This window comes from Ixodes scapularis, unplaced genomic scaffold (assembly GCF_016920785.2).
Source record: "Ixodes scapularis isolate PalLabHiFi unplaced genomic scaffold, ASM1692078v2 PGA_scaffold4__175_contigs__length_147842914, whole genome shotgun sequence".
Taxonomy (NCBI): domain Eukaryota; kingdom Metazoa; phylum Arthropoda; class Arachnida; order Ixodida; family Ixodidae; genus Ixodes; species Ixodes scapularis.
The window spans coordinates 32470597-32484260 of NW_024609879.1; the positions used below are offsets into that span (position 1 = coordinate 32470597).

Genomic DNA, 13664 nt, shown 5'->3' on the forward strand with positions numbered 1-13664 from the left:
GTGCAAAAACTAAGTTCCGTTTGGCCGCATCATAAGATCAAATTGTTTCCTGGAAATCGTTTTCTTAAGTGCTGGCGTGCAGGTTGTTGTTCATCTTGCAGTAAAACATAATTAAACCGATTAAAATGGAAATAAATGTGTGTAGGGTGGAATGACACTCTACCTGAAGCGATGTGAATTTGTCCGTCTTGAGGGGAGAGGAGGAATGGCAAAAACAAGTAGCTGAATGAGGAGAAGAAAAAAAGAGACTGACGACTGTTCATGGCTCCTCAGGCGGGACGCGTAGAGAAATTAGGACGGACATTATCCATGTTACGATAGGCACTGATTAGGTTGAAATTTTGTTTTTCAAAGTCAAGGAGACATTCCCACATCATCGATCTTGTCCAGCACCATTCAAAGTACCGCAGACCAATTGGTTCATGCACTTCTTGGGAACATGAGTCTGCATTGTGCTGGTGTTGATGGTAACCTTTCCGAAGTTATTCATTAGTTTTTTTCAGTGGTTCTCGTACATTGGTAGCGCCCAGAAGAAATGCTCTACGGCTTCAAGTTGACTGGACGAGGTTCAATTAGCTGTGTTCTACCGCCTGAGGTACAATTACGACAAAAACCAAGCAGGTAAAAACTCACTGGACTTGTTGAGAAAGCAGTTAAGCACGACCGGGGTGAGGACATATTTATAAATGTGACAACGTATGCCAACTAGACCAAATATTGCGAATAAGTGTACCTCACTTATAAGAAGAAAATAATACCGCCAGGAATCTTAATTCTGGACCCCTCAACAAACAACGCTGCGCGAATGAATAAATAGAAAAACAGGCCTGCGCAAGAAAACTCGATAGCGGTTTCTTAGTTTAATAAATATGATTGCAAGTGGTTCAACGGTTCAAACCGCACCGACAACTTACCATATTTCAAAAAAATCAAACGAGGTGTGTTCAGTACTATAAAAAACACCCTCTTTATGCTAGAAGCGCATTGTTGAGAATATCTTAAATGCTTTAAGTTGTAGAACAGAGATGCATGGTCGTGCATCTGTCAAATTTCCAACATAAAAAACCACCTCTCAAACTTTCTCAGTGTCTCTTAGGTTACCCCTAAGACGACCTGAAGGTGAAAACCCAAGTGCATATCCGTAAAAGACAGACACACTGTTTACTTTGTTTCACTTTCTTTTCTTTCACACTCTTTTTTTGACATTATTCGCTGTATAATCCTTAATTCCCATTCATTACTCCCACTTCCCCTTAATTCTTTTTATTTCACTTTAATTCCTCTAATATCACTTTGATTCCTTTTAATTCGCTTTGTCGTCCTTCTTAAATTTATTGCCTCCGATTCGTCTAAATGGTCTCGTAAACGTTTTGGTACCTTTTCTGTCGCCGACGTGTTTTTACTCAAGGACTTTAAGGTCGACTGAGCGATGATACATATAAGGTTTTCGCCTTAATAAAATGAAACAAAGGCAAAATTTAGACCCTTTAAGCGCTTTCAGTAACGAATATTTAGTACCTGCGTTTAGGTCTGGAAAGTTGATAGCGTATCCTTTTGTGTATTATTATAATCACGAGACGCACGTTGATGCGCGACACCGCACCTTCCACAACGTTACCGGCAGGCTTCTTACACCAGCACGGCAGACGTCCTGTGCAAGCGATATACAGGCTGTGTCACGAAAGGTAGACAAATTCGATTTTGAGAACACTACGGATTGCACCGAAAAAGGGCAGGTGTCGTTTTAGTCCTAAGCCAGAGGCCTATTTGGTAATATAATTAAAGTCCAGAATAATTTTGTTGATAAATATTTTCGCGTAAATAATTTTTTTTTCCAAATGTTGACTTTCAGGGCTTGGTTTCTTTTGGAAAGTTGTTGAGAATCATCGAAAAACACTAAAGAAAATTAATTGGAGTGCGAAAGAAGGCACGCGCTGCATTTTAAAGCTTTCTCAAAAACTGCACAACTTCGACGGGTTTTAAAGTTTCGGCTTGCAGTCGAAGCGCTTTTCAGCACCAGTGGCAGCGCGCGCCATGGAGAAATAGTGTAACCTGCCTCAGCTGCGTTTCACGAGGACAGCGGTAACCTGCCTCAGCTGCGTTTCACGAGGACAGCGAAGCAGATGTTGGTTGCACTATTGCTCTGCGGGGCGCGGTACGGTCGATGTGGAAAAGCACTCCGATGGCAAACTGAAACTTAAAAACACGTCGAAGTTGTACTGTTTTTCAGAAAGCTGTAAAATGCAGCCCGTGCCTTCTATCGCACTCCAATTTTTTTATCTAGCGTTTTTAGATGATGCTCATCAGTATTCCAAGTAAAACTATGCCATCAAACTCAACATTTAAATTATTAATTACGCGAAAATAATTATTAACTTATATATCCTGAACTTTAATATTAAATTTTCCCAAATAGACCCTGGATTAGAATTAAAACGACAAAAGCTTTTTTTTTTTTTTTTTGTAGTGATGCGTAGTTTTCGCAATATCGAATTTGTCCACCTTTTCTGAAACACTCAGTATATATATGTCGCTTGACCATATCTATTCGCTCATCGGTTTATGCTGCCAACTTTGACAACGCGAAACAGAGAAAAATTTATAGCGCTTATTATTGGTTTGAGTCCTTGTTTCTTTAACTATAATGCAAGCTTACTCGTCTTTTTATATCAGCTGCACCCCAAAATAGCTCTGAAATGATAGGATAGTTGAATAGAAGGAGAAACTCCACGAATCACACCCAGGGTCCTTCGTTCTCGGGTATAAAGCCCGGCATTCCGGAGTTTTCACCCCGAACGAGTTTATAAAATCCGGGTTAAACATAATTTCTTCCCGTAAACGTGATTCTAACGGTTGCATTGCATTTCTGGATGTTTCTGTGGAAAATTCAGGCAACCTTTAAAATATTTGAGGTCTAGAGAAAACCAACGCACACCGCAAGATACCTAAATTGTTTTTTGAGACCACCCCACATCTCACAAACCTTCACTAGTTTCGGCACTATTTCAACGTGCCATCACGGTTTGCTCCACAGGTAAGGCACTTAAAGAGGAAGTTGATATTATAAAACGGAACCTTCGTAAAAACGGATACCCAACAAGATTCGTCAACAATATCTACAAGAACCTTCGCCACCCATCTGCAGCCGAGAAAGCCCATCCCACCAGCCGCATGTGCGTCCCGTACCTCAGAGGCACGAGCGAAGTTCTCAACCGTCCTCTCAGACCATACGGCATAGCAGTGACACACAAGCCCGTCTCGACCATTGGCCATCCTCTTCCTCTTCCTCTTCCAAAAGATCGTCATTCAAAAGAAAAAGCCCAAGGCCTTGTTTATCGTATTCCTTGCGTTGACTGCAACGCCTCATATGTGGGAGAAACCAAGAACTTTACCGAACTTCTTCGCAGACATAAATATGATGTATAAAAGAAAGACGTGCAAGGAAACGCTATAGCGGAACATGCAGAAAAGAACAACCACGGCATCAACTTCGACAGCAGTTCCGTCCTAGACACCGAAAGAAACTGAAAAAAAAACGACTCTATTTAGTGTCCTGGCACATACAGCATACCAAGAAAAACTTGAACCGGTCGATCGGTATCCTCGCAAGCAGCTATATTCACTTACTTCGTGGAGTCACAAAGAGAAGAAGACGATTTTCACGGCAGCGACAAGGAGCAGAAGAGAAAGGCGAACACCCAGCCAAATAAGTCACCAGTGAACACGCGACCGAGCAGGCCGTGAAACGTCGAGAAATTTAAACCAGTTGGTTAGAGTACTTCCAGTTTCTTTTCTTAATACTTACCTAGCCAGGCAGATTTTGCCGAAATGTTTACTTTTAAAACCCCCTTTCGTTGGAGGCTATATCCAGCGAAAGTCTGGAAATTAGAAGACATTCTAGGATCAGTTTTACATGTCTCCCCAAGGTCGCTATTTCAAAGATCCCATACCTCTTCTAACTTTCGTAACCGCCGACGAATATTCGCTTCGAAATAAGCTCCAATGGTACTCGGAGACTGAAAGCCAGTCCATGAAAGCGAAGTACTGACACAATGATCTGTTGGCATGAAGATATTGCGCGATAGCCTAGGTAATACATACCATGTCTGCAATGTTTTAACTGATAAAAGAACCTGCGCTACCTTAAGACGAAATTATTTTTTTAGAAATTCAATTTTTTAAAGAGCAGCTCTTAAAAGTCCGTTTCCGGCTTAGCTGCATCGCCGTTGGCGTCGACGTAACCGTGAAGTCACGTGACCCCCCCCCCCCCCCCCTCCGATGTCAAGTTACCCCCTGATGTCACGTGAGGCCCCCTGAGGCGTGTCAACGCCCATCAAGAACCCACGTCATATTTTTAAAGGTTACCGGCGTCTGAAGATAGATGGCGCAAGTGGACCATGCCCGCCCGATCCAAAGGGCTCAGCCGTATTCATCCATCCATCCATCCATCCGTGACTGTTGGGAATGGGAATAAAAAAATATGAAAGAAAAACATCCGCAGCGGCAGTAAAAAAAAAATCTTTTGAGACAGAATGTCGCTTTTCTTTTCTTATAGGTAGATCAGCTAGCTGCAAGCCTGGTGTCCCTCAAACTTCCTTTAGGATCTAGGGTGGCCATATTGTCTCCGAGAGTTTACGAAGGGGCACAGCTTCTTTATGCCGCGTCCAAGGCGGGACTTGTAATGGTAAATGCGATTCAGTTATTTGGCTGCAACACTTTGTGCAGACTCCGTGTGCAGCAATCAATCCCGGTTCACGTTTGTTTTGCTCTCCAGGTTGGCCTCCATACATTCAGCACGCCCTCTGAAGTTGAGTTTTGCTTGAATAAGGTAAGTCATCTCCAATTCACATACATTGTTCTTTCAAATACATGCTCATCTACATTCTTGGTTGTCAAAAAATGTGGTCCGGAGTCAGTAACGTCTAATTGATAAAAAAATATTGTAATAAGCATGTCGATGAACGCCATCGGAAATGTAAGGCTAAAAACGGCATCTAATTTCCTCATAATTTTAAAAATTATACATACAGACCACGCTATTAAAATACGGTCATCAACATTTTATTCAGAAACAGGGGATGGGGAGTATGCAGTGCTTCGGGCGTAGTTCCAGTTCTTCCAGAGATTTACCTTTCTTTTTTTTTTTCATCTTGAACTACCGGGTCTTTTTTTAGAACTGGTCTCTAGGTAACACAACTATAAGGCGCTATGTGAACGACATTTTGGTTTGTACGATTGATCGTGTTTTCGTGGCGTCGATAGAAAACTGAATTTAAGAAGGTGCGACAGAGTTACCTTTTGGTTCTGTGAGGAGACCGAAAATGGTAGCTCGCAGGCTTTAGATATACAGTTGAAGATTTCATCTAAATTTTGTTGACCGCAGTGCAAAACAACGAAATCAAAACCTGTTCTGTCCGTTCGTACCGCCTTACAAAATGTAAAGATGGCATTGTACGGTACCTTGTAAACATATGCTCTCAAGAAGGCATCCTTGAACTCTAGTGGGTCCTCGCAACAATGTCTTTTTACCGTTTTGGTGCTCCAGCTGGTTATCTGGAGGATCATATTTTCCATCAGTTGCCGCAGCTCGTTTCGTTCAGTAATAAAAGAAAGAACGTTCGCAATCCCACCCAGCGCGTAGTTATCTCCTTTCCCACATGATTTCCCATAGTCTCAATTCAGTTGGCCACAGTTACGGTATCGGCGCACTCTTCAAGAATGATTATAAACTAAATCGCTTGACTCCGTTTGCTTCCGCGAAAACTGCATGTTCCGAAAGGCACAGAGGAAAAGATCTGAATTGTGCTTCGGGTAGCCGAACAAAAGCTCACAAGACAAAATCTCATCCTGCAGAGGGTACCGGACAGAAACTCACCAGCCGAAAGCTCACCTAGTTTGCGGATCCCGTCTAAAGCTCAATCACACTACTTCGGCGGACCCGAAAAAAGCTCAACTTTCTTTTTTTGCTTTTGTGTGTTCCGACGTGACTGGCCTCGCTCAGTGAAGAATATACTGAAAATTATAATCTTTGAACTTTGTTAACTTAACACCACTGACAGGCATTGGGAAATTGTGCGGGGGTTGTTTTTATTTTTCTTTGTGTTTGGGAGAGGGTTATATAAAATGACTTAAGGACATTGCTAGTTGCACTTGCTTCTTCTACGAGCGAGGCAGTCATGAGCACCCAACAACGTCTGCGAAGGGTGGAAAAACCGGTTCTGCAAGCTTATGGTACAGGATCATCAAAGTGTCTGGAGGCTCATCGAATGCCTTTAACAGGATCAAGCGTTTGTCACGACTGCTCTGGTGTAAGCTTTCCAAGGTTAGCCCCCGTTGAAGGGGGTTCGGTAGGCAACAAAAGGTCTTCAAAACGTCCTGCTTGTGGACGATCACCTTCAGACATATGAAAAGTGTTTGAGGCAGTGGGAGGATGTATTTGCTTTAAAGTTTTCATGAACATTATTTTATAAACAATAACATATTTTGCGCGAGTCCTTAATATTTTATTTTTCTCAGAAGGCGCTGAATCACTTTTTATGTGATCTCAGCTCATGTATGAAAGCAAACATCTGTATTCCGGTGCGCATTCGTACGGGTTCCCGGGTAAGACTATGGAGCATTTGTCCGTGTCTGTAAAAAATCTGATGAGGTTTTTTACAATGCGCGTTGGTCCAGTTAGCTTTTGTCCGGTGAGCTTCTGTCCGAGATTTTTATCTAAAATATTCTTTGATTGCTGGATATGTGACAGTGGCCAAACGAAACGTTGTCCAATAACTGATTAACTGAGCACAAACGTTGTAATTAAAATAAGGACCCATATTTATAAATGTAAAGATATTATGTCAAATGTATTAATTAAGTATTTTTCTGGCAGTTTACCTTAGATGTCTTAACCTATAGAGATGATAATAAAATGTTGATAAAGGAGTCCCTCATCAATTAGTATAAATACCTGAATTGCGGTATATTCACCTTCCCTGAATTTAGACGCGGAACTAAACGGATACCTACAAATCTTATTTTTTTGTTAGTTGGGAAATAACCATGCAATAACCTTAGTGTTGATATGCTGAGGTTGATCGTTGTCCACTCTATGTTTACCATACCCGCATTTCTTTGTGTGTACAAAATTTTGGGGATGTCTGACCTCGGTTCTTTATGGGTTTTTTTGGGCGAGGCTGGTCCACAAGCTTCACTTCTTTTCGTGTATCTTTTTCCGACTATATGGTGGGGCGTCAACCCACTTTTCTCCGTTACTTCTATTTGTTTCGAAATAACACTGAAGTTATTTTTGTGTCATCTGCTTTATGTCCATATTATTCATGTATTTGTGAATTATTTTCTTCTTTTGCTTTGTTGGAAGAATTTAAACCATATACACAGCCGGCCACTGCAAGACGAACTTAGCAGAGCAAGATTCATGTATCGTTGAAGTTAGCACAGGATGAACGCTACGCCCCACAATATGCTGCGAGGGCTTGAATCTGCGCTATGTATTCGAGCGCAACGAAAGCATATTGTAGCATGACGCAGCCAGAAGCCTCACACTCCTGTGCGGTACTGCGCACTCCGCGATACGTAGTCACGTTCCTCTTTCCATTGATTCGAATAGGCCGTTGCAGACAAAGCTCCCGCCGCATTGACATGTTATACGCTCACGACGTCCTGGCCTACACAACATTTGTTTTTGCTTCAGACACCAGGCTAAGCGACGCCACCAAGTAATAGGTCTAGTTTGAACTATGCAGCCGCCCCTTCCAGGCATACCAATGTTTCTTGTTCCAATCGCTATATAGCGCCAAACAAACAACATTGCAGGTTGCCTATGTAAACCGCAACTTTATGTCAAATAAGTTTAGACGTGTTAGACTTTGTGTCGTTCTGGGGTCCTTCGTATTTCTCCCGGTTTTGGAATTGTTTCTTAAAATATGTTTTACCATCACCAGCTAGTTTTGGGCCTAAAATGTAATGCGTTAGTGCTATTCAAGTTTGTTTTTCTAGGTGTTGGCCAAACCAGATGCCAAAACGGTGTGCAAGTTTGTCTGCTCCTTGCACGCCTCGTACGTTTTCTTACCCACCAAACGCGTCCTCATGTTTTAATTTCCCCCGACCCCAACCCATGGCGGTGTGCGCTTGACTGCCGCGTCATCGCACATTCCCTGCGTCTTGTCTATGTCGTTCTTTGGTTGGCGTACTTCTTCTTACATTCCGACGCGCCAAATATGCACCTTAAAACACTTGCTCGCCGCATGGTTCTTTGTGATCCGGTGTTTGCCGCTCAGCCGCAAAAAGGACGCGACAGGCAGGAGGTAGGAAAACGCAACCTTTATCGATGGTGCCCAGTCTTTCGCTGATTCCACCATTTCCAGCCGCGATCACGCCTCGCACGCCTTGTCCCCGGCTCGTCTCAGGAGCTCTTCCCTCGGCCATCACTCCCGGGCGGCCAACCGCCCCGCATTCTCTCTCCCCCCCCCCCCCCCGCCCGACCCCATCTCTACATTTCTGTTGTGCGTTTTGTGATGACAATGTGAAGCGAAGTGACCGGCTGGCGAAGGTTAGACCCTGATGGTCAAGAAGTCCTCAAGTCGGAGTTTCAAGCCCTGTCCCCGGCGTGGGCGGGACGAAAGTCGGCGGCGTTGCTAGTGCCCCGTAGCCGGGTGGTGACGACCCGGTTGTTCTCAGGGAGCCAGTGGCGGGAGTGAGCAGGACCGCTGCGTCACTCGTTTATCGTAGAATATAATATATTAAATGCAAGAATAAAAACACAAGGTCAGCTCTTCTTGGTTTAAATAGTTTCCTTGTCAAGTGCAACAAACGGCGAATGAATGTCTCAAGAACAGAGCCAGGTACATTCCGCACACACTCGCTAGCAAACACTCAAACGTGTGCGTGTAATTAAATTATTTGTATTCGGCTAATCCAAGTGCGCCAATCTTCTTAGTCTTCTTGTGTATCGCCCATGTTGAAAGCTGCTTCGCTGGGTCCTGGTGAGGCGGGAACCCAGCGACTGACCCGACTGGGGCACGGCACCCTAATATATAGGCTCCGGCCCCCTGGCGGCGACCCCGCTCGTCCCCACGGTTAGAGTGCGGTGGAGGCGAGAGGGGCCGTCGGCCGGGTTTTGGTCGGTGGGCACCCACCCAACCCAACCTGCTTTATTCAGCAAAAGTACAGTCGCTGCAAGAGCCTCCGACGGTGTGAGGGTATGTCCATGGCCGCGTGTCAGGGCTTGGTACACAGCACGGTTGTCGGTGACCACTCTGGTTCGAGGCGGTGCGAGAAGCAAAGCCAGCAAAACAGCCCAAAGTTCTCGAAGGTAGATGGGTGCTGGTCGGGCTGCCAAGATGGCAATGTTACCCTGGGGCAAGCAGATCCCGATGCCTGAGGAGCTGGCGTCCGCGTAGACGTCACGCTCGACGGGCACAATGTCAAAAGGCACAGCAACAGGCAGGCATTGCACTACACTTTCAAAAAGACGAAGCCAAGGAAGGGGAGGGGGGGTGCCCGTAGCGGCCGCAACATGAAGGGGCCGTAATGCATGAAAATGAGACGCGCACAGTGAAAAATAAAATCCCCAAAATCCAGCTGCCCGCTGGTACACTTTCCGTGTCTGGGGTTGGTAAAGTGCGCGTAGCACCAAAAGGAGATCCTGACGCCTCGAAGGCGTGTGCCCGATGGTGCCCGTTGTTCCGTCAAGAAAAAAGCCAAGGAACTTAAAGGAGCTGTGCAACGATATTTAATTGGAATGTTTTTCTCTCTACACGAGCTTACTGGCACACCTGGGACTCAAGGATACTCACACGCAACGCCACTGGCCAAGAAACTCCTTTGTTCCGGTGTAATTTCAAGGACAAAAGCCATCATTTTCATTCAATCTCTCCTTTGCAAAATTTGATGACGTAACTCGGGGATCGCAGTACACCCAAGTGACGATATTTGAATGCGGTTCATAGATTGGACCCGAGCATTGCGTGGGCACTCGACTTGGGCTCGTGACAATTGCTAGCTCGAGAAGCATTCGGGTTGTGACCCGTGTCCAATCGCTGCAACGACGACAACAGCCGAGCCATAACAATGTCTGGAACTCAGCGCGTGTCCTGCGCTTTGCCAACCCCAGCGCGTGGCTATGATCAACACTGGCGGCATATAATCGGCTCCAGATCACGTGGCCGCTTGTTCTGGCTGCGAGTTGAGGGGGTGAACGCTGCTCGTTTCTCTTAAATTTTTTTTCTGGGACTTCTATTGCGTGGGGTGAAAAACGAACGCGTGTTTCATAGGTCATTAACGTTAGGGATCCGTTTTAAGCGGTATTTGTGCACAGTACAAAAATTGTTGCATCGCTCCTTTAACCTGGTTTGCGGGAAGGAACATCGAGTCACTGGGGTTCAAACGAATGCCAGCTTCGGAGAGCTGTGCAAGAAAGATGTCTAGTTGTTGCTTTAAAAAAGTAGGGTCGGGGTGCGCAAATAAAAAATTATCGAGGTGCGACCAGGCCCACAAACCACGGGCACGAGCCTCACGAGTGAGGGCCGTTGCGAAAGCTTGCATGAAAAAAGGTGCGGGCCTAATGCCGAAAGGCAAAACTTTGTACCGATAATAACGGCCATCTAACCTGAAAGTGGTTAGAGCACGGGTAGCGGGGGCCAAACCAAAATGGTAGAACGCGTCACGTAAATCGAACTTGACGAAAAAGGGCTTCGCCGCAAGGGACAGGCCTTAAGGGCCTGAGGGAGTGGAGGCAGGCGAAACTTGGGGCTTGGCAGGGAAGCCGTCAAGTGAGAGCAGTCGAGAACGAATCTCGACGCAGTGGACGTTTTCGGTACAAGTTGGATGGGTGATAAAAAAGGTCCGCGGTTGGTTTCCTCAATTATGTCTGCTAAAAGCATGGAGGCTACCGCCAGCCGGAGCACTGGGGTCTGGTCCGGGTGGGGGGAGCGGCCATTAAAAACGGAAGACTTTCTAGCAAAAAACTGAAGCTGGGCGGGGTCAAAGGAAGGGTTAAACCCAAAAGTTTCGGCGACAAAGTCCCATCTGACCTTGGGGACTGGTTCACTTGGTCGGACGGGGGGGTACGGCGGCAGAAGCGGGAAGGCCGCAGGCCGTCGGCTGTCGTCGTCGTCGTCGTTTTGTTGGTCCTGGTCGAGTGGTGGATGCGGCTGATGGCGCTGAAGCCATTGAAGGATTCGTAGTGCCGCATCTGCCAGGCTATCGTCCTCGGGAAGGTCGTTGGCCACCTCAGAATCGGTCGTGAGTTCCGAAGCGGAGGAGGCCGTGGTTGAGGGCGATGCCGGCCAGGGGAAGGCCCCGGATAAGGGAGCAGGAACCATGTTGGGCACTGCTGCGAGGGAAGGCCAGGCAGCGGTGTCCGGGGAGGTTGCGGAGCCGGGAACGCCGGCTTCGCGTAGCGCTTGCGCTAGGAGATCCTCTGGCACGAGGACGTCCTGGAGAAGTCCCAACGTCGGAACGCCGTCGACGGCTACGGCGATCGTCTGTGCTTCTCCAAGCACCAAGTCGAGCGGACGGGGAAGGCCCGTTGGAAGCGCGTCGACGGCTTGAAGAAGATCCAAGCACTCTTGTGGAGGTTGGAAGTCGGGGGGTAGCATCGAAGCCTCACTTTTTCTTGGGAGGATTCTTGCGGGGGGACTTCGGTGGCTGGGGCTGCGAGCGGGTGTTGGGACGTGTTCCTCGAGGCGGACTGACTGAACGGTCCGAGGAACTTCCACGGTGGGTGGCCACTCTTCGTGGTGCAGGCGGTCCCAACAAAAAGGTTGCTGAGGGGTCAGCATAGCCGTCGAGTGCGGCTCCCCACCCGGACAAGGCAACGTGGTAGAGGAGCCGCACTCGATCAAAGACGCGGAGCTTGCTGAGGGCGGGAAGTCCAATACACCTGCAGTCCCAAATGTCGACGAAGAGCTCCAGGAGCTGAAGCTCCTGGATCTCTCTTCTCCCAATGTGTTGGGAATGTCTTGCAACTTGTTGTACGAAAATGAAAGCCTCCGCGATGTCCCTGCGGGTCGGGGGGTCGGTGACGGTGAATAGTCGCTGTCGGGTGGTATGGGGACCGCGAGGGTCGGTGTGGGCAGCGACGGTGGACTGAGCCTGTACAAACGACGTCCCGGCGTCGTAGGGGCGATGTGAGGGGGGAAGTTCGTGGGGAACCCGGCACCGGCGTGCTGAGTCCCGGCGCTTGGCTGGAACTCGCCTGCGTGAAGTGGCGGCCAGGCGTCGGTGGTCGTGGCCCGGGTGAAGGGGGGCTGGGTGTCCACCGAATAGGTGGGGGGGGAAGACAGATCTTGACGGGGCGGCGGAGACTGCCGGCTGGGTGGGGATGGCCTGGCTTGCTCCAGCGGAGATGGTGGAAGCCCTGCTAAGGGCGTCGGCCACTGCCGCTGCCATCTCGACGTTATTCTCTCGTAGGAGAGAACGTAGGTCTCGTAGCGATGATGCACGGTCTTCCACGAGTACTTGTTCGAGGCGCTGATAATGTTCATCAAACATTTGAGAGAAAGTATGCGGGTCCGGGAAATCGTCGTCATCGGTCCCGCGGTCATCTCCGGGCTGGGGTTGGGCAGGTTGCTTGGGAGGCATGTGAGAAGCAAAAGGGCGAGTGCTAAACACACGCCAAGGTTACCGGACGGGGGTGCCACTCTGATAATAGGTCTATCCGGTGCCAAGTGAAACCTGCTTCGCTGGGTCCTGGTAAGGCGGGAACCCAGCTGCGACTTGCGGCAGGTGTTAAGTGTACGGAGCTACGCCGTGGCGAGCTCGAAAACCTCTAGCGCTCATCCCAGCGCGCCACTTGGAGGGCAGTTTCTCCAGGAACCGTAGCATATTTAAACAGCAAAATAAAGGGTAGCTTTTTTTTCGATTTTACCAACTATTGTTTTTTAATGCTAAAATTCCACACAGTATAAATATACGTACTTTCCGTACTTTTCGTACTGTTGTCCTTTCGCCGGAGCGCAATCGCTCTCGGGGACGAGACAACAGACAGTCTCATTGGCCACTGTACGATAGGAGCTTACTGTTCAAACCAGCGTTCCAACATGACTATCCGCACGTCGATCGATTGCACCTAATCCCTCAAGTGGTATTAAACTTTTTAATGTAAAGCGGAATGTCAACCTGCGACACCCCACCCCCTCCGATTACGGCCCGACCAGCGGCATCAATGCCCGACGGTTTATGATCGCATCTTGTGACACCACTGATGCGCAAACACACGGTCACATCCGCGATATTTCCAGTCTTATGTTCACAACCCACAACACTGCCATACGATGTTGCTGCTATGTTGCTGACACGCACAAATACAGAACCTCGTTGAATGCCGGTTGCACTCGGCATTGAAAAACAGAACCAAACTCAGCACGGAAGGCACCCAGGCACCCGGCAGCAAAACCTGCCTGACTTGGACGCAGTTCCTGCGATCTCCATAACGTCGAAAACGTCGACACAGGTCCGCGTGGTTTCGCTACTTTAGTTCCGTGCCGCGTGAGCCCCGCAATCCGGACACGGCCATCCTACCCAGTGTACGTGGTGCTGCTGGCATTGCTCCGGAGCTTCGGTGTTTCTAGCGGCTTCGTTTGCTCATTTGGTAAAATTAGTGATAAAAACGTCAATGCAACCGAAATGTTCTGCACGTTTAGACTAGAAGACAGAAT

The 13664-nt window shown here is 47.6% G+C and overlaps 1 protein-coding gene across 1 annotated transcript in view; it reads left to right on the forward strand.

Moving 5' to 3' along the window:
- Positions 1-13664, forward strand: part of LOC115329874 (putative acyl-CoA synthetase YngI) — a 149421-nt gene that overhangs the window by 30942 nt on the left and 104815 nt on the right. The window contains exons 3-4 of the mRNA XM_042293341.1: positions 4556-4684; positions 4775-4828. Of these exons, the coding sequence (XP_042149275.1) occupies positions 4556-4684; positions 4775-4828 (183 nt within the window). The remainder of the gene's footprint in view (positions 1-4555; positions 4685-4774; positions 4829-13664) is intronic.